The sequence below is a fragment of the Stegodyphus dumicola genome, chromosome 8, assembly GCF_044657685.1.
Source record: "Stegodyphus dumicola isolate Sdum_Otavi_A_Nest chromosome 8, ASM4465768v1".
Taxonomy (NCBI): domain Eukaryota; kingdom Metazoa; phylum Arthropoda; class Arachnida; order Araneae; family Eresidae; genus Stegodyphus; species Stegodyphus dumicola.
Genome location: NC_140775.1, coordinates 36054427 through 36076192, shown reverse-complemented (window position 1 = coordinate 36076192; position 21766 = coordinate 36054427). Strand labels below are relative to the sequence as shown.

At 30.4% G+C, this 21766-nt stretch overlaps 1 protein-coding gene across 1 annotated transcript in view; it reads left to right on the top strand.

Annotated features, from left to right (window-relative positions):
- Positions 1–15199: 15199 nt before the first annotated feature.
- The window catches only part of LOC118185792 (G1/S-specific cyclin-D2-like), a 63396-nt gene continuing 56829 nt past the window's right edge, over positions 15200–21766 (top strand). Inside the window, exon 1 of the mRNA XM_035355699.2 lies at positions 15200–15668. Coding sequence (XP_035211590.1) covers positions 15474–15668 — 195 coding nt within the window. The 5' untranslated portion in view covers positions 15200–15473. The remainder of the gene's footprint in view (positions 15669–21766) is intronic.

Genomic DNA, 21766 nt, shown 5'->3' with positions numbered 1-21766 from the left:
GAAACTGGCTCGTATACACGTTACACATGGGGAAAATCACGAAAACGCCCATGCAGCCAGCCCGTTCGCGGGATTCGAACCTCGGACCGAACTACCAGTGTTCAGCGATTTTACCACTCGGCTCATTTTATTTTGATTTATTTTATTTCACACACAAAACTCTTCTGTCATAGCTTTTCGTAAAGAGAACTCCAGAAAGACTGTCGACATTCTCCTACTCTTTGATCAATCATTACATTGGACCAACAATATTACTTACCTTAGTGTATCTTGATAGTTCAAAAGTCAATTAAAAAAAGTGCGTGAGAAATTCAGTTACACCATCTTCAACGCGTTGCTGCTTCTTGGGTGATACAGCAAACTCTGCTTTAAAAACAAAGCCATCTTCTGCAAATCTGTTCACCTCCCTGTTCTTCTATATGCATCCCCAATCTGAGGCAAAGCAGCAAAACCCACTCTCCATCAGTTGCAAAACTCCAATTACTCTAAAATTCTCCGCATTATTGTAAATCTCTCTGGTATATTAAAAACTTCGTGATTCATTAAGAAATTTACAATCAACGATTATATTAGAAATAATGCCGTTATGTTGAAGGGCTCCAGCTGCCTCCTATGAAGGGGTAGATAATTTACATCCATGGCCTTCGCCAGGATTCGAGCCCGGGCCCTACGGTACGACAGACAGAGTCGCTAACCACTTTCCCGTCTGAACAGCCAGGTATATTTAATATAAAATGTCGTAAACACTGTAAAATAAACAATCTAAAAACTTTATTAACTTCCCACACACGCCCTATCACAACTATATAATCAAAGTAAAAGAAATCGATAAAAATATTGAAACATTTTTAATGAAATAAAAAAATTTGTAAAAATGTCAAGAAATTTTGAATTCCTAGCATAACGTAATGGGAAGGGAAAAAAAAAAAAAAAGGTTAACTGAAAGTAAATTAAAAGCAAGAAGAAATGTAGAATCAAATGTTGACACGAATTTTTTCTTTCAATAAATGCGTAAAATAAATATCATTTTATAAAGGCAGGAGAGAAAAGTTATCTAATCCTTTTACTGCGTAAAAGAACTAAGACGGAAAATCGAGAAATCTGTTTTTGTTTACCAAAAGTTATGTACTTAACGGTTAATAGCATTCTCGGTTTCATTCATGAAAGCGAACGAACAAAACACGCTCGACAATTTTCCTTATGAATTGACTTCAGTATAGAGTCGGGATAATGTCCTTCGAGATGACATTGAACTGCGACAAACGTCGTTCATTGTCTTCTCGCAATTGATCATTACAGCACTGATGACTGGGTGCGTAATCTGCAGATTAGAATGAGAGTAATGTAGAAGTTATTTCTGTTCAAACATGAAAAAACAAAGAAAGTTACACAATAAGCCTAATAGCCATTTAGAACCATTTGGGCTATTCATTTATCAATGAATGAAACAAATGCCTATTTTGGGAAAAACGTTATTCGAACGATAATGGCGCGTACAGAATGTTAAATAACGCGCACAGTTTCTTGTTTTGGGATAATATTAACATCTCAGAGGAGGTTGTTGTTTTTTGTTTCGTTTTGATTACGGAGATCAAAATCCGAATTCAAAAGAAAACTGTTGTCAATTCACACGATGCAATAACTTCCATTAATATTCCGTGTTATAAGAGTTGATTGCTTATTAGCGTAGCAAAGTGAAAAGTAATTTAAAAATGAATTCATTTCTCAGAAAAAGATTAAAAAAAATCTGAAATCCTTCAGATTTTACATTACGCCCAAAGGGACGTTTTTTTAACGTTTTGTGTGTTATTTTTTGCTCACTTTGAAATTGTTGAGCTTAATAATAAAAAATTCGTTAGTTGAAGTGTTACAAAACATGAAACCGATAATAAAACAAATCCAAATTAGGACTTCCAGATTCAATGGCCCTAGGAATCGTTGTTTTATCACAGTGCGAGAAACATACATTTATGCAGATTCTTCATTATTTAATTTCTTTAAATATAACATAGGGCGATAATATTTGGTGGCAATAATTTGAAAAGTGAAATGGACATTTAAAGTTTTCGACGCAAAATGCCAAAACGAAAATAATAGCCCTTCTGGGCTAATAATATTTGCAGTAAGTCTTAATAAGATTCACGAATAATTATGGTATATTTATGTTACTTATATATGCTAATTCATATTTACACTATTAATTGGGTATTAAAAGCTTTTTCTTGTATAGCATACTACGTAACTTTGTCACAATAATTTGTATAAAAAATAAGCCTAAAAATTACATTAAATTTGATAGTAAAATATAAATTGTTATTGGTTGCATATTTCTTTCATTTTATTATTGATTCAAATACTTGAACAATATTTTTATAAAACTTCTAATAGCGCTTGGTAGAATAATGATATACGATTTGGGGGGGGGAATGCAATACGAAAACTTTAGTTCATGTTGTAAGACTATAAAAAAATCTTGCTTTTAATTTTTTTTTTTAAATACGATAAATAAATAGAATATTTTTATGAAAAGGTCATGCAAATATTTCGTTTTGTTCTCAAATTAAAATGACTTTTATTGTTGCTAAGTGATGAAACTAAATTTCTATTGTAAGCAAAATTAAAACACAATTCGAAGTGATTTTTAATTTTAATAGCTCCACGTTTAGTTTTTGTGTTCTTTTTAACGAATTAAAATGTTACACACAGAAAAGTATCACAGTATTAAGAAAATACATTAACGTTAAATTAAAACAAAGTTAAAAAATAAATGAATGAAAGAGTCCTTCTAAAAGTTCATCATCATCATCCGGCTTTATTTTGGGTGGTGTTTAGATGAAGCAAAGCCAGAAATTTTGCAATGGATATATTGTATTCGAAACATGTTTTGTTTTTCAGGCTTATGTTTTAAAATAATTTTTCGCAAAATAAGACAAATGTTATCAAGAAATTTATTTTAAAATAATTTTTAAATGACTCATCTTTCTTATGCCGATGAGAGACACTTTAACCAACGTCAGAGGTAAATAAAACATACATATTACTCATCATTAAACGGAAACCGTATACTCTTGTATTTCTGGTCTTAGCCACAAACAATATTGTTATCTGAAAATAATAACACTTCTTCGAACTATTAAAGAAACTTGCGGTGTATATGAAAAATAATAAAAAGATTAATTTCAGATGTGAAACCCAATGCAAATTAATTTGCTATTTAAAAAACAATTAATCAAATCTTTATTTGTAATGAGAGCTTTAAGTTCAGTATTTCTGTATCATACCCCAAACTCCTTTTTTAAAAGAAATATTTCTAATTTTATGTAGAAAATGAAAACTTTGAACTAAATAGAATAGCATTGAGGAGAATTCTCTGTAGTTTAATTCTATGACAAAAAACTAGGTGTTTAAGACTATTGTTGTTCTACTAACCAAATTTTCCTAGATTTTCATGTCGTTATCAACTTAAGATTGTTTTTGTAAATGCTTTTAACTTACAGTTCCGAGTAAGATTTTGATTAAAATAAATAAATAAAAATCTTAATGCCGTATTTAAATATTTTTAGCTCTAATAGACATAAGCCCAAATGCTCTCGAAACGTGCGTGTGTAAAAAAAAAAAAAAAAAAAATGGGCGTAATATAAAATCTGAAACCTTTCAGATTTTTTAAAAAATACTTATTATTAATATTATATCTTTTTATTATTAGCGTTACGTGTGTTAATTTCATTTGTTAAATATAAAGTTCTTCGCACTTATGTCACTTAAAATTCAGTTCAGCTGCAAAATCACAAAATATTTAGAAACAGCAGAATTTCCGATAGACAGTCTAGCGGGCACTAGAGACAAAATTCCGTACAACTGTTTTATTCCGTACAAGCCAGTGCTCGATTTCAAATCTCTGAGTTTGTTAATCATAATTAAAGTTTTACTAAATATAAAATATAAAATTGGAAATTCAAAATTCGTGCTTGCATGGCAAAAAAGCGAAAAAGATGTAGCAATGTTGTTTGGCGAAGCACTTTGGTAGTTGCGTAGAATGCTAATACATAATGAATAAGAAGTTTGGCAGTCGAGGCGCATTAAATTCCATTTTCAATAAAATTCACATTTGTGGCCACAGTTTACTTGACACTCTAATCCTATTCAGGAATATTTACATTTTTGATATTATTGCTGTAGGAAGAGAGCCATAGTTAAATAACTTTTAAAAAGTACAGAAGGTGAAGGTAAAAGTACGCATTTATCAAATATGGCAGTCTGTTAAGAGAGAGGTCTTGGTTTAGGTTACAAACGTTTCAGTTCTCAGAGTTTACGTTCCGAAATAACTACGTCATCAGCGTTACGCAAGCTCTGTGGCATAGATTAATATAGATATGGGGCAGACCAGAAATGTTATTATTATTTCTAGAATAAAGAGACGAAATACCCAAATTAAAAATGAGGAATTAAGAGACTATTACTAAATGAAATTTTAAAGCTAATTTACATATTTTTTATCTTACATATATATTTTTATGTTATTAACTTAAAATCTTTTAGATACCCGCCAAATGCCGAGTTGATAATAGCGTTGAACGCTAATAATGCGTTATTGGCTTGGTATTTTGCGTGCAGCCAATGGTACGCTGGTACGCATGTCCAGCATCTGTAACTTGCTCCACTGCAACTTGTGCCACAAAAACTCTGAGCTTTGCCTGTGAGAATGTGACCAGTACCAAAAATTTAAGTTGTTCCTTTCCCAAACAATAAGATGTTCAAGTTGTTCAGGGACTTCCATATTTTTTTTTATTTTATTTTATTTTATTTTATTTTTTTTTTAAACTTTATCATCTTAGCTGAAACAAAATACGATGGACATAAAATTAAAATTTCCAAGCTTGCACTTTTCGAGTTCAGGATCACAGTTTGGACATAATAAGCTCTTGGCTTAATACTTGTTTCTTTGTTTTAAATCACGTTTCTTATCAGGTTGTTAAATGTTTCGTTGCTCCATGAGCATATGAAACAACAACGCTTTGTAAAACCTTCTTACATGACAATTAATGTTCTTATGACCTTCAAGTAACCGCAAACAAACTTCTATGTAAGTTTGTATTCACAGTATTTCACACGGTCCAACACAATAGATCTTATCATTCTCACTAAAGTGAAGGACAGAATGTACAACACATTTAAGATTTCGTTTTACTGCTGTAAAATAGAACTGCTTTTTAGCTTCGCCTGAAAGAACTCATATAAGGCATTTAAAAATATCACATTATTTAATAAAGTCATTTTTTGCGGACTGATTAAAAAGGGATATAGCAGATTAATTTCTAAAGCAGAGTTGAACTAAATTTAAATTCAGAGATTTAAGAATTTTTTAAAAATTTAATTTAAGCTCATTCCAGAAAAAAAAAAAAAAAAAAAAAAAAGAAAAGAAAGAAATATTTTGTTTATTTATTATGATTTTTATTGGGATCTAAGATAGTTGTCCACTTAAATTTGATTACATGAATTTTAAAAAGGTTTCCGAATATAAGAAAATTGCAGAATATTGCTTTTTTAATCCAGTATCTTTTAAACTTTTTTTTTTCTTGACCCCTTTTCATCATAGAGATATTTTTATGATCCCAGATATTAAAAACAGGATAAAGATATAAAAATAAATAATTTATTTATTTGGTAAACAATAAACACATGAAAAGAAGTAGTTTGTTTTTCTCTTTAGCAAGAAAAAGTTTTCTTTTTTAGTATGAAAAAACTAAAGAAAGAAAAACCAAGCTTTAATGAGACGAATGTGCTTGTTTTTCGTTGTATAACAAATTAAATCTTGCTGCAATATTTGATACTACTGGACATAAAACATCTTCGGTGATTTTCAGTGTTGAATTTTGGATTTAATCAACGTTAAAATTTAAAATAATTTGAGATTTCAGATTTAAAATTATGTCCAAAAGGGCGTTTCTTTAACATTTTGTGTGCTACCTTTATTTATTAAATATCATGTTCTTCGCACTTAAACCATAAAATTCAGTTCAAGAGCATAATTTTAAAATGAGCATATCTTTAGAATTTCCTATATACAGTCTTTCACGCGCTGGAGATAAAAATGTTTTTTCAGTACAACGTTGCCATTACTCGCTTTGCAAGTCTTGAGTTTGTTAATAAAATAAAAAAAAAAAAAATACGAAGTAGACAATAAAATAAATTCCAAATTTCAAATTTGGGCTTCCAGATGCACATGTTCGCAGTAGGTTTACGTCATTCAAAATTGGATGGCTCTAGGTACCTGTTGCCTCCTACGCGGCAATATAAGTTATGTACAGCGCATTGTTTCTGCGCAACTTCAAAGTTATGTACAGCGCATTGTTTCTGCGCTATTTTTAGTTAGTTAAGATTCGAACTCCTAGCGTAGCATACGTGTTTTGATCTCGTATGGTCGGGAATTTATCATTTTCGATTTAGATTTTTAGTTATGATACAGTCCACGAAATAAAATTGTTGTTGTTGTTGTAAAGTTGTCTTTAGTTGTTTATTGTTGTTGTTTTCTTTACAGTCTAACCAGCGACCTCAAAACAGCACCGTTGTTTTATCACAATGCGAGAAACATACTTACATTTATGCAGATTCTTCATTATTTAATTTCTTCAAATATAATACAGAGCGATAGTATTTGGTGGCAACAATTTGAAAAGTGAAACGGATATTCAGAGTGATTCGACGCAAAATCGCAACACGAAAAAAAAGTCGTTTCATATAAGTGCGTGGTATTGAATGACAAAAACTGAATATAAAAAAATCGTGGTAATTTCAGTTCTTCCTCCAATCTAGAATTACAGTTAAGAATTTTTGCGAAACTCAAGTTTTGAGCCACTCAATAGCTCAACAAATCCCTTCTGTACTTGATATGGCAGTATCTTATTAATGTTATTTAATGTAATTTCTTTAAAAGTGTCCTTAATGTAATTTCTTCAGATTTATGTATGTATCCAAAAGAAATTTTCGCGTTAATTTTGCAACCCCATTCGGGGTTGTGATACACAGTTTAAGCAACACTGCTTTAATCCCTTCGGTGATGTTTCCAATTCTTCAACGTTCGAATTCTTTTCTTTCCTCTTTACAGTGAACTTATAGATTTATTTCTATAAAGAAGTGTAATATTTAAAGAACTCTTTAGGATGCTCTTTTTCCAAAAGTACCATAGCACCCTTTCTATTAAACAGTAAATAATTTATCAGTAAATAACCCTATCTAATTACATAGCGAATAACTTATTTTAAGCTATAACAACGTAGTACCAGTAGTAATAATAACAATATAATTCTTTTCTTTTATTTATTAAATATTTCTTCATAGTACGCATAAATAAAAATACATTTATTTATATATGTAAATAATTATAACTTTATTTTTATTTTTCAGTCTAGTTTGACAATGAACGGCGTTTCGATTGTGATAAAGTTTGTAACCTTGGTGAGAAAAAGAAATTATTTTCATCACAGAATATATATGTTCATCGATTAGTCGGTTCTTTTCCTATTAATTCATATTATGGGAAAAAAAAAAAATCTGAAATGTTTCAGATTTTAAATTACGTCCAAAGGGGCGTTTTTTAACATTTTGTGTGTTACCTTTCTTTATTAAATATCATGTTCCTCGCACTTAAACCATAAGATCCAGTGCAACAGCAATATCGCAAAATAGTTTTAAAACGAGCATATCTTTAGAATTTCCGATACAGAGACTCACGCGCTGGAGATAAAAATGTTTTTTCTGCACAACGTTGCCATTGCTCGCTTTGAAATCCTTGAGTTTGTTAATCAAAAATTCGTCAAAGTTTTAAAAAAAAGGAAATCGATCATAAAACAAATTTCAAATTTCAAATTTGGTCTTCCACATGCTCATATTCGTTGGAGGATTACGTTATTCAAAATTCGATGACTCTATGTACCGTTGTTTTATCACAATACGAGAAATATACATACATTTATGCAGATTTTTCATTATTTAATTTCTTCAAATATAATGCAGGACTCTAACATTTTGTGGCAACAGTTTGAAAAGTGAACCGACATTTATGAGTCCGACGCAAAATGCCAAAACGAAACTAATAGTCCTTCGGGATTCAAATCCCTTTGGACTAAAAAAACTGTTCACATATAAGGTGTATTCCTAAAGAAAGCTATGATTCTTAGTGCAATAATTCGTATCTAAGCTCATTTATTTTTTGAGAAGCATGAATGAAAACTAATAAAATCTGTATCGTCAAATATTTTAATAATATCTGCATCACACTGTAAATTAATTAGCTCCATTTACAGATTTTTTGGTGCTTTGTTTAAGCTCGTTTGTAACAGAAATGAAAATAATATAAACTTGGTCTTCAACTAGCTAAAATCTTGAAATCTTTGCAACACCGTATTTACAACAAATACAAAATTGAAATGTGTTCGTGCGTTATATAAAATTGCTTCGCTGGCCGCTAGTTTGAGAGCACTGGTTTAAGTTACTAATTTTGATGATATTTTCCAAGACGTGTTATGAAATTCAAGGAACCTGTTCTAAAAGCTCTTCAGTAGGATAAGGACAAACTTACATTCAATCTCCCAATGTTTAAACCAAAATCAAGGCTAATCATATGACACTTAAAAAATACAGAAAAGAGAAATAACGCATAGAAGTATTAATCGAAAAAAAAAAAAAAAAATACTGACAGTTTGCTTGTATTTTCAAGTGTATTTAATCTGAAGAATAAATCATTTGGTTTGGAAGTAAGGAAATACAACAAAATATAATGAAAGAATAAACATAATTAAAAATAAAGAAACAAAGTGGCATTAAAAAACAAACTTTGCAAGAGACTTCAGTGTCTTTGAATATAAATTTGCGTTAAAAGAATCGATTAGAACGTTTGTTTTTTACTGTGCAATGTTTATGTATTCCGCATTACATAGAAATTTACGAACAGCTGAAGGATAAAAACAATTCCCAATTACTATGACATCGTCTGCTATCATTTCTGTTAACCAAGCAAATTTTCTCTTTCTTTTTTCGTAGGAAGTTTTTGTCTTATGCCGATGGTTTAGTACAGTAGTTTTACCATCGTTCCGCAGTAAAATAAACTTAACTTTATTATTATTATTATTATTTTATTTTACAGAGCGTTTGCTTCGCCCGAGCCTAGTTAATATTGGGAGCTGATGTACTACTTAAAATGTATTTCTAAATATCTCGCATTCAAATCTTAACTTCGTACATTTTCGCTTAGAAAGTGTTACATAATCAAAATGTAACACTTAGAAAGTGTTAAGTTAAAAATTATTCTTTTGTTAGATTTTGGTATCAAATAATAAATAGATTTTAGTCATGTAACACTTTTAAAATCTTTACGTCTTAAATTAGATTTAGACTATATAACACTTTTAAAATCTTAAAATCTAACACATTTTAAATGTTATAATTGATCATGTAACCCTTTCTAAGTGAAAGTTCTGTTCAAGTAGTACGTGAAAAGACTTTCTAAAGTGAAAGTTCTAAATGAAATAGTATATAAAAGGCATTTCTACTTAGAAAGTGTTACATGAAACCTTAACTGTAGCTTATTTATTAAATAAGAACTATGTCTGTTCCATCATTTAAATATATATTTTGTCACGCTATCTTTTATGCGTAATATAAAATGAACATAAAAACAAATCTTAACTTCGAGTTAAGTAAGAGTCTGCATAAATGTATGTATGTTTTTCGCACTGTGATAAAACAACGGTACCTAGAGCCATCCAATTTTGAATCCAAGAGAGCAGTTTCGTCATGTAAACATTTTATCCAAACTTGAGCAAAATATGTACATGACGAAAAGTACCAAAAACAGCTCCCAACCGTAAAAAGAAACATGCTTTACTACAAAAATGTGAAATGACGAAGAAAATCTTATTACATGCTTTGGTATCAAAGGCGAGCGTTCTTCATACCTGTCCTAAATTCTAAAAATTTTACTCTCGATGCTTCTTTAAATTCTAAAAAATTTGACACTCGTAAATTCTGGCCGACGGCTCTGTTTTTGGTGTCTCTAATAACGAACTTCCTATATTACGAATCTGACACGAATTCAATCACACATTAAACACGGATTTAAATTTGTTTTGCTTTTTGATGGGCTTTTTGAAGGGAAATTTCTACTGGTTGCGAAAAGGTGTACACAAAGGTTACAATCCCTACTAAACCATCAACACTTTCTAATGCAGCTGGAAATGCCCCGGGGATAGCTAAGCCTTGACATCTCATGATTGCAATCAGCTTGATAGCTGAGATGAGCAAACAGATTGGTTGCTTTTTCAGTGACAATGCCATACACTGCTTCAGGACCATCTGAAGAAGAAATATATTAGATAGCTTCTTGAAACCTGGACGTCCTTTGAAATAAGAATAAAGGTGAAAGAAAGTTAAGGACACTTAAGGCGAAAGACACGCTAACTGAAATGAAAAACCGTGCACATTAAGATTTCCTAAATCCATGCACCACTAATTAATAATTACATTATTTTGGGTGGTACAATTTTTACAAAAAAAGGCTTAAAATGAATGTAAAATAGCTCGAATGTTTAATTGGAAAATACTTCTAAAACTTTACATTTATGCATTTTTATTTACTTGGAAAAAATTTAGTAAACTTTGAGAACCACTAATGTACACTGCGAAAAAAAAAAAGTCTGAAAGGTTTTCAGATTTTAAATTACGTCCAAAGGGGCGTTTTTTTAACGTTTTGTGTGTTACCTTTATTTATTAAATATCATGTTCTTTGCACTTAAACCATAAAATTCAGTTCAACAGCAATGTCGCAAAATAATTATAAATGATCTTTAGAATTTCCGATACACAGTTTCGCGCTCTGGAGATAGAAAGGTTCCCCCCCCCTTCGTAGAATGTTGCCATTGCTCGTTTTTAAATCGTTGAGTTACTTGATAAAAAATTCGTTAAAGTTTTACAAAATTTGAATATATTTAAAGAAATTAAATAATGAAGAATTTGCATAAATGTATGTATGTTTTTCGCACTGTGATAAAACAACGGTACCTAGAGCCATCCAATTTTGAATAACGTAATCCTTCCCCATGTATGGGTATCTGGAAGCACTAATCTGAAATTTGGAATTTGTTTTATTATCGTATTTATATCATATTTTGTAAAACTTTAAAGAATTTTTTATTAACAAACTCAAGGGTTTCAAAACGAGCATTGGTCACAGAAAAAAAAAAAAAAAATCTCCAACGCGCGAGACTGTGTATCGGAAATTCTAAAGATATGTTCATTTTAAAATTATTTTGTGATACTTCTGTTGAATTGAATTTTATGGTTTAAGTGCGAAGAACGTGATATTTATTAAATAAAGGTAAAAGGTCCCTTTGTGCGTAATGTAAAATCTGAAAGCTTTGATTTATTAAATTAGTTAAATTTTATTGCTCATTTGATGGATATCTTTTGCTCATCGTTTAATGTTGTCATTCGATTAATGTTATCCAAACAGCCGAAAACAAGTATGGTCGCACAAAGCCGCGCTTATTGTATATTTGGAATTTATAATACATGAGGATAAGAAAGCTCACTCATTTTTGTCTCAAACGACTTTTGAAAGATAAGCAGTATAATTAACAACTAAATACAATAATATGAATAATACCCGTCTTAACGCATATACCCACTGGGCTTGGAAGCTCACGATCATAGGGACCTCGTGCTAATAAATACATGTTTAATATTGTTGGCCATTTAGTACATTCTATGAATTGTTGTACGGGCCTCAACACACTGGTTTGTTCAGGATGGCTATAATACTATTAAGATGGCTCTAAACAGGAATTTCTATTTTAGAAGTGTTTGACTGCCAGATCATCTAACGGTAATACATTAATTAAAAGTTTCAATTTATTTAAAAGCTGAGGTGATAACATCTGTTATTTCAATGAGATTTTTAATTTTTATAATATAAGCCCGAAATTCATTAAAATTTACAGAATTATTTAACCTGCTGAGTTCTTTAGCTGTTTCTTCTTAAATGCATTTGGAATTACGTGCATTTGCAAGAATATTCAAGAACGTGTTCATATATACACCGCGTCCACATTACCCCACAAGGTTGGGTGAGGTCGCGTCCTTACTTGATCTTTATTTTCGAAACTAGTGTTCTTAGACATATATTTCCGGTTATAGAAATGTTTTAACTGATGCAAAGAATCATGCTTTGGCATTTTTAATTTTAAAGAAATCAATTTTACAAAAATTTGCAAATTGAACATTTTATACTTCCCCCGGTTCCTATACTTATATTTAGGATAATTTCCTTTATAGTAAATAAAGCACAAAAGTTTGACTCCCTACCAAAAACATTTATATTATAGTCAGGGATCACTTACTGATCGGACACAAATTGATGAGCGAAATGTTTGCATTTGTACATAACTAAAAATAAAATATGAGTGTTGGAAAAGGTTTTCTAACTTCGGGAGATTAAGTGGCGAGCATTTCTAAGCAGATTATAATGAAAAGAGTTGTTAATTTATTCAAAATGGTGATCTTATTGATAGGATATTAGAGAATTTCTGTTCTAGAAAACACTGAAAGATTTCAGTATTGGCATGTGTTCAATTCATACTATTATTTGCATAAAAAAAAAAAAAAAAAAAAAAAAAAAAAGAGTCTGAAAGCTTTCAGATTTTACATTACGCCCAAAGGGACTTTTTACCTTTATTTAATAAATATCACGTTCTTCGCACTTAAACCATGAAATTCAGTCCAATAGTAATATCGCAAAATAATTTTAAAATGAGCATATCTTTAGAATTTTCGATACACAGTCTCGCGAGCTGGAGATAATTCCCCCCCCCCGTACAGTGTTGCCATTGCTCGCTTTGATATTGTTGAATTTGTTACTCATAAATTCGTTAACGTTTTACAAAATATGAAACAGATATTAAAACAAATTCCAAATTTGGGCTTCCAGATGCCCATATTCGTGTTATACAAAATTTGATGGCACTAGGTTCCGTTGTGTTATGCGAATGTGAGAAACATACTTACATTTATGCAGATTCTTCATTATTTAATTTCTTTAAATATAATGCAGGGCTCTAATATGTTGTGGCAACAATTTGAAAAGTAAGCCGACATTTATAGTGAACCAAGAAAAATGCCAAAAAGGAATTGACAGCCCTTCTGGACTAATGCCCTTTGGGCTAAAAAAAAAAAAAAAAAAAAAAAAAAAAAATATATATATATATATATATATATATATATATATATATATATTTGTAGTTTTAGGAATTTTTTAACGATTACCAGATTACGATTCTAAAACGTTCTCAGATCTTAAAACACAAAAGTTTCCAAGCATAGTGAATTTGTAGAATATTTTGATTTTTGCAGTTCGCATGATGTCACATGCATATGTTCTTCTTCACAGCATGTCAAGCAAGCAAAATCGTCTATTCTAGTCCATGTCAAGCAAGATTAGCATTTTGCCAAAACATGCCGAGTCACTAGTTCAAATAAAAAAATGTTAGTTTTTTAAGTATGAAGGTAAAAAAAAGTGTATTAGAGATAGAAATGTCTCACTTTTAGATGGTACATATAGTACATGTATTTCCTGCGATTATTAATTTATATAGTACATTTTATATAAAACATTAGCAAATTTTTCGTTTTTTCAAACTCTGATGTCTCTAAATGTCATCATCTTTCCATAATGCGAGAAAAATTACTACTCATTCCTAAATGCTTCATTTTTATAGTAACAAAAGTATTATTACAATTTTGTATTTTTTAATCAAAAACTTAAAAAAAATTCTGCATATTTATTAACTGCCGCACAGGTATGAGAAATAAAATTTAGAAAAAGAAAAAGGTAGTGATTTTTAAATATGGGAAACGTAGTCGCTATTAGTCTACGTAATTTTGATTAAATGCAGTTAGCCATATTTTCGTTCCAGGGAGGGGGTAATGGATCCCCAGCTGTGAATTCTCTGAAATACCAGCATTTAATTATTTAGAATAAAAACTGATGAATTTTTATTTTGATAAGAATTTACTAAAGAAGTAATTTTGATGAAATTACTGAGCATAAAGTAGTAATAAGATTAATTCTAGAGAAATCGACGCGTACAGTCTTGTTTCGAACAATAACCTTACACATATTGTTTCATGGTCACGTGATATAGATAGAGCCGACCGTACTTTTTACTCCATCCAAGAATTTGTGAATGGGCAGACAGAACAACGGGACCCTCCGTTCTCCAATGAGCTCGCATCTCAAGTGCAAAGCTTGAACGCATGCGCTTAGAGGTGGGATTACTTTAGAGTGAAACATTTATCGCTCTGTTGGCAAAAAGAAGTAAACTAGGAATATTGTTCGAAACAAAGACATTTATCCGCTTTTGAGTTTGTTCTCAATAATCTCAGATAAATTTCGCTAAGCTCCACGATTTTGAGATTGCTGTACAGTACTTAAATTTAGCATTTTTTTTTTTTTTACAGTGAATATTTTCGATCAATTTTCATTATTCTTAATATCAATCAGTAAAATGAAAAAGTATTTTCTGATATGTTTTGCGCAAACAAAATTGTACAATTCCATTTATAGATTTATTAGCTCAAAAATATTTTCAAAGATGTGTTTATGTGAGCTCTTGATTTATTTCATACCTGTAAGTTTGATAATGATTTTCAGAATTTTTCTGATCCAGAGATCTAACACCTTTCAGTTGTTCTTATTTTAACTCGAATTTTATTATTCATATTAATATAATATTTTTATTAAAGCGATATTTTTTAGATTTTAGAAAACAGTTAACATTTGTAAAAACGGTTATAAATAAATAAATTAAAAATTATGTATTTTTTTACAGAAATAAACGAGCATGAAAAATCATATATAATACCGTACGTTATTACATATGTGAGTCATTATAAAACCAAACATTAATAGTAAACTCAAAAGTATTACAGAGTGCTTATCAGAGTGAATGCGAAACTTTCACACATTGCTGAATGCTGATGCATTTTCACTAACTCGGTTGCTATGCGCTTTTTGCAGAACAAGGAACATTTCTATGGCACGTTTTCGTTGGCAGAATACCGACTCTTTGGCGAAATCGAAGTGTCGCTATCACAGCAACCCTACCTGGAGCCATTAGGTTCGCCTCTGGTGTTTAACCAACAAAAGTTTGTTTCTTTCGGTCACAAGCGGTAGAAGACAGTGCACGCTAAAACTAGCATTCCGAATTAAATTCGACAATTTATTCTTAATTCACTTTTATTTTATTTATAATCGAAAGCTTATCGCTAGTTAGTAACATTTGTAATCAGTGGAATATAAATGAATCAAGGAAGTATTCAAATCATTCTTTTTATATATAGTGCACTTGTCTTTGTTTACAAAATTTGAATTCCTGAAAAATGTGCTTTTAAGAGTTAAAAATCCATATATACATATATCTGTCATGGATCTGTTTTGTTGTGAATCAGAATCTGTCACCAAATTTTCTGAGGACTCTGTGTTATTAGAAGATTCTAGGGTTTTTGAAAATTTACTGCAAATAGAAGACCGTTATGTACTGTCATCATGTTATTTTAAATGCCTACAGACTGATCTAAAGCCATATATGAGGACAATTGTTGCTGAATGGATGCAAGAAGTGAGTAAAATATTGCACTATTGCATTCATAAATTTGCAACATGCTAATAATTACATTTTGTGATTCGAATCATGTAGTTATTCTGCTTGACATGCCGGTAGTAAGGAATCAGCTGATTTAGTGCAGTCCTTTTAAATTGCATGAATTTTCAATTTAATTCGCGGAAAATGAATTGGATATATGTCAACGATTTGTTTTTTAATGCGAATGAGGTATAGTTATGATAATATTTTTTTTTACATCCGATCATATGCTTTAGTTTTGAAGTGCATTAATTTAAGAGTTCTGATTAGGCATTTGTTTTAATTAACGTATACGTATCGTAAAAATTTCATTTATATCGAATAGGAATTGATGTTAAATTCTGGTATTAAGCTGTAATCAACTAATTATTAAAAAGTATTATCGAGTTAAAACTTCATACTCACAGAAAGTGTATTCCGAATGCTTTTAATTGATGTTTCTCTTGAGAAAGAGTTTTTTGTTTGCGTTTTTTAGATTTAGAAGTAAATTTAAAATCATATACTTAATGATGTTTAGCGTTTTATGTATGCTGAGGCTCGAAAATTAGTACGTAAACTGTCATGGCTGCCGTTTGTTCTGAACTTTATTTCTTGTTCGTTCTACAGAAATCAATAGAGGTTTTAATTAATTTTAAGTTTATGTTGGAAAAATTTGCGTTGAGACGTAAGTTAATTATATTTTTGCCTTTTAATTCAAGACTTCGATGTGAACTAGATAAAACAGAAATAAAAATCGAAATTTTTAAAATTTTGCGATGTTGTATGAGAGAGATGTAAAAATACATAACTTCTTATTGTTTGTATTTTAGCTTTATTTGTAATGTCATATTTGATATATTTAAATCCTATATTGTGCAAGAATTAATGTCTTTTCCCTTTTTTTATTACTATTTTTTAAGGGAGATTATATGTGAGACAAAAATTTTTAATGCTACATTAATAATATTGAGGTAAAATATACCGTATAAATTTCACGAAACATTTTCATTGCTATGGGAATTCAGGACGCAATTGAGTATGTATGATTTAATTCCTCACTTTCCAAATATATTTCCAAGTGAAGCTTCGGTAAGAATGTTTAGTTTTAGGTAAGATGATTTAGATACTGAGCATTTGGAATGTTAAATGAAATTAACACAAAGGAGCAAAAGTTTCCTTCACGTGTTTTTTTTTCAATAAATAATTAAAAGACTTAAAGCGAAAGAAACATATACAAATCCTAATTAGCAATTTTTAAATGATTATGTGTTTATCTGATACGTTATCACTGTGAAAAAGGAGTCAAATGTATGGTAGAACTATATGATTATTCAAACTAAAACTTTTATTACCTACAAAACATTTATTTTAAACTTCTAAATTAAGTTCTGATTTAATTATTTACCGGTAAGTAACGGATTTTACTTTAAATCATAAGAAATGATTAAATTAAAAATACTTAAAAATTTTAAGAATACAAAACCCATCATGAAATAGGATTCATAGTGCTTTATACCTTTGATTAGCATTTTCATAAAAATCTGTGTTTTACTTTCATATTTTCCCGTTTGTGCAGTTTTTATTAATTTAATTTTTTACCATTAGTTGTATCTAAATGACAGTTATTTCGCATGAATTAAGTATTCATGGTTAGTAAATGACTAAAATTTATAATTTATAATTTAAAATTATGATTTGCTGTGTAAACTTTAATGAACAAAATCTTAGTCATTCCAAAATGTTATTTTGAAATAGATATTTTTTTTTAAAATACATATTCCGTTTTCATTAATGAATTATTTATGAGATGATTTATAAATTTTGATTATATAATTTTATTGCAATTTTTCACGGAAATGGCAACAAAATTGAATAAATTTTTTTTTGTTAGAATTTTAATTAATTCTTGGAATAATAGAATGTAATTATTCAAACCATCTCCGAATTTATAATCCGTAATCTCTATAGTAAATTATGCTTTGTGTCGAAGGTGAAGTAAATTAGTGTTTTAGTCTAAATTTGGAAGAAAAATTTGTACCTATGATTGTATGATGTCGGCCATGATGTTCGTTTTATGAACTTCGTTCGTCGAAGTTTACGAAATGATTAATAATTTACGAGGAGATATTTTTTTATTCCTTAATTGTTGTTTCATGCAGCATTTTAAATTTCTTTATTAACTTTATTTTTATGCCTTACTTCTCCTTTGCTGTCTTGCCGCCCCTCATTTCAAATAATATAGCAAAATTACAAGCGCAGACTTCCCCCTACTTCGATTCGAGGTTTCGATTTTTTTTTTTTTAAAAATTTTACCTAAACAGTAGCATTAAATTCGCAAGTCATGTTTTGTAAAATCAATAAAAAATAATAAATCTCGAAAAATCGTTTGTCAAGACAAGGCTGTTGCTGATTTCCTTTTTATTTCTTTACAGTTATAATATAAAGATGCTGAAAAAGTTCATATAGCAATGAAGTCGAAAATGTACATCAGATTCTGAAGTTATCAAAAGCGCACTTACGCTCATTTGGTTTTACGCTCTGCAAAATTGTCGAGCAGTAAATGAGGAATACTATCGTATTGAGTGTCAAAGATATTTGGTAACTAAATTTTTTATTGAACACCTTATTTGACAAGGTATTCCTGTAAAGATTTTTAGCAAAATTAAACAATAATTCGCACTTAAAAGCAGTTACGTTGGTAATGTAGCAGTTAATGGTAGCTTGGCAAAATTCACGTTTAGAAGGAGTAAAATTTTACGATGTCTTCATTTTTCGAACTTCATGAAAATTACTTCTTTATTTATATTATTCATTTTAGCTAATCAATTTATTTTAACTTCTTAAGATTCTTATAAATTCTACATTGCCAAACGAAATGCCGTTAAATTGTGCGTCTGAAATTAAAAATTATTTTAATTACGTTATCATATATTTTTCTGCTTTGATTTCCATATCATCGATTAACTAAACATACATTAAAAAAGATTTTATACCATATATCATAGGTGAAAAGGTCGGTGAAGATGATAAATTCTTTAATCAAATATGTCATTTTCTTTAAAATAGCAGTGCAGCTTAATTCCTTTCATAAGATGGCTACGCATTTAATACTCCTTGATTACGTTTGGTAGATGACAACGTGTGTCATTGGCCCTTTTTTTTTAGAGAATAAAAAGAAAATGGTTGTCTGTGTATTACCGAAAAGAATTTCAATATCTATTCATAAATGTATGCATTCAACAATAAATTTTCGCCGATGATAACCACACACTTCAGGCGTGGCGCTTTAAATGGCTGTCTCAAAAGAATTCCATGCCGAAGCAGACGAATTCTTTCTTGTCTCCTTTATTATCCCTATTGTGCTTTTGAATTGTAGTAAGTACTAAGTATAACATTTCAATTCACGAATTTATGGCCATTTTCACACGCCACAAGCCAAGCTTTAACAATGAATTCCATAACTGTACTTTAAAAGTGATTTTCTACTCAGCGAAATGAATGACACGGACGATGCAATGCGCAGCTTAACCGTGACCGTACCCTAGCCGTAGCTCTGTCGGCCATCTTTTATGATGTTAAATCTTCGTAGAAATGCAGTTTTGGACAGTTTTCTCACAAGCTTATCGTTTTATTAGTTTTGTTTTCGTTAAAAAGGAGACCTTTTTCTCACGGCACTCTCGTAAAAAAGTTTTCTTCGTACGTCGAATTGGAACTTCCGTCTTTTGTGTGGGACACGCATCAAAACTTTCTATTATAGATGCGATCATTGAATCCAGACTTTTTTTTTTACTTCAGTTTTTATCATTTTTTCCCCCCCTCTGCTTCGTACATAAAACTTGGTCGATGATTATTGCCGAAACTGTATAAGAGGTCTGGATTTTTGTTTTCAATTACTCTTCTGAAGTATAATCGAATGATTTTATAACCTTTTGAGATTGAATGATTTGATAACATATCCATCCCTATGTCAAAATTTGGTGCACTTGAGAATTATTTTTGAAAGATAGAAAATATTAAGGAAAATATTGCTTTTATTAAGGATGAAACCCTGAATGGATGAATTAAATTTGTAAATTTAATAAACGTCTCCGCTGAACTGGTTCGCAGTCTTTGCGTACGCGTTAAAGAATGTATCACGAAATTCATATCAAGCCTTTTCTTTCGAAAGCAATCGCAGTAAAGTTATTTTAATAGCAAGATTGATATGCACTTTCTGCATCGATTATTTTTTAATATTACTTTAGTTTTCAAATGAAATGTTTTTTCCTGTTTTGGCTTTAGATATTAAATTATTCTTGAAGAATGTAAAATTTAAAAACTGTTATGTACTTCTTAATAATATTTTGATGCTTTTCGATGGCAACACAGTTTCCTAATATAAGTACCATTAATCTTTTTTTTTTTTTTTTTCTCGTCTTTTGTTTTTAACATCTAATGGCGGGCACATGCCTATAAGTGGCCAGAAATGGTGGCCATTTTATTGTGGAGCCAACTAACAGGCTGCCACCATTGCTGCCTACGAATTGCAACCATGCCTTTTCCAAGATTCGAATCCGGGCACTTCGATACCGCAGTAGGCTCCCCTAACCACTATACTGTCTGGGCAGCTGTACCATTAATCTGTGTTATTAAAGAACGAAGGATCTGTATGTATGTTTATATGTTCATCGCATTGCAGCTTTTGGGCGAATTTAATGGCATATTGGTTAACAAATTCGATGATTTGAAGGCAATGAGTTGCTTTCGACAAAACGTAAGATAGTTATGCTTTAAATATCACAAAGTTCAGCAGTTTAACAGAGATGAGCCGCTACTCCGAAATAAAATATTTTCATCTTCTTCCCTGCACTGTGTTGCCATTCCGCAAACCGTAAAATATTAATTATTCTTTAAACTTTAACCTGTTTGCTGTTGAATAAGCGATTTAAAACCAATTAATGCAGTTTTTGATCTCTGTTATCATCAACTAATAAGCCCCCGATTCTTAAACGAATCGAATAAGAGAACACGTGAAACTGTCTATAGTATGAATAGTATGAAAGTACGAGTGGGAGAGTCGAAATTAGGGGGAACATCCAGCTTTAAAGTTGTACATACATTTTGAGACTTTGCGATAAGATTTAAAAGAAATTACATAATAAATAAATAATACTAAATAAAGATTAAACGAAGGTGAATAAGTTATTTTATTGTTTAATTTAACAATACACACATACTTAATAACACAAACTTTGTACGTTAATGAACAAAAAAGTTAAGAAAGTAAATCAGCTCATGAAATTAATCAAAAACTTTACTGTATACAATGTTTCGGATAAAAATACTGTTAAATGTTGATTAGCTGAGTGCGTCCACGCCACACACAATTTTTTTTTTTTTTTTTTTTCTACTTTAATCGTTTCTAATATAAGATTACTTGGAACCACGATATTACACTAGCACAATTCATTAAAATCATTTATATGTATTTTTTTTAGGCGTTTTCAACTCCTTTCACCAATTTCATAAATGTTACAAATACCTTTAGACTACAGAATTTATGCGTGTGTGTGTGTAATTATGGCAAAGCCTCGAGGGCTATCTGCCTAAGAGGAGGGATGCCTTCGTGGAGGACTTTCTAAGGGAAACTGGCTCGTATACACGTTACACATGTGGAAAACCACGAAAACGCCCATGCAGCCAGCCCGTTCGCGGGATTCGAACCTCGGACCGAACTACCAGTGTTCAGCGACTTTACCGCTCGGCCGCTGGTGGGCTCAGAATTTATGCGATTCTCCTACCTACACGCTATCGCGTGAATTCAAATTTAACCACAGGATAAATAACAATAAATTTCAACTGTACTATATAAATTGCATTCATTTACACATTTCTTTCGCCCATTTTATTTATTATAATTCTGCACATAGATAGTATTCATTGTAAGCCAACATTCCGATTATATATATATATATATAGTATAATAACAATAATAATAAAAAACCACCTAACTGTTTTGTATTTTAGGAAATTTAATTTCTTAATTCCAATTACTGTTCACGTCATATTCAGTTAACATGTAAGAGTAAATGTTTCACATCTTTTTTTTTCCCCCA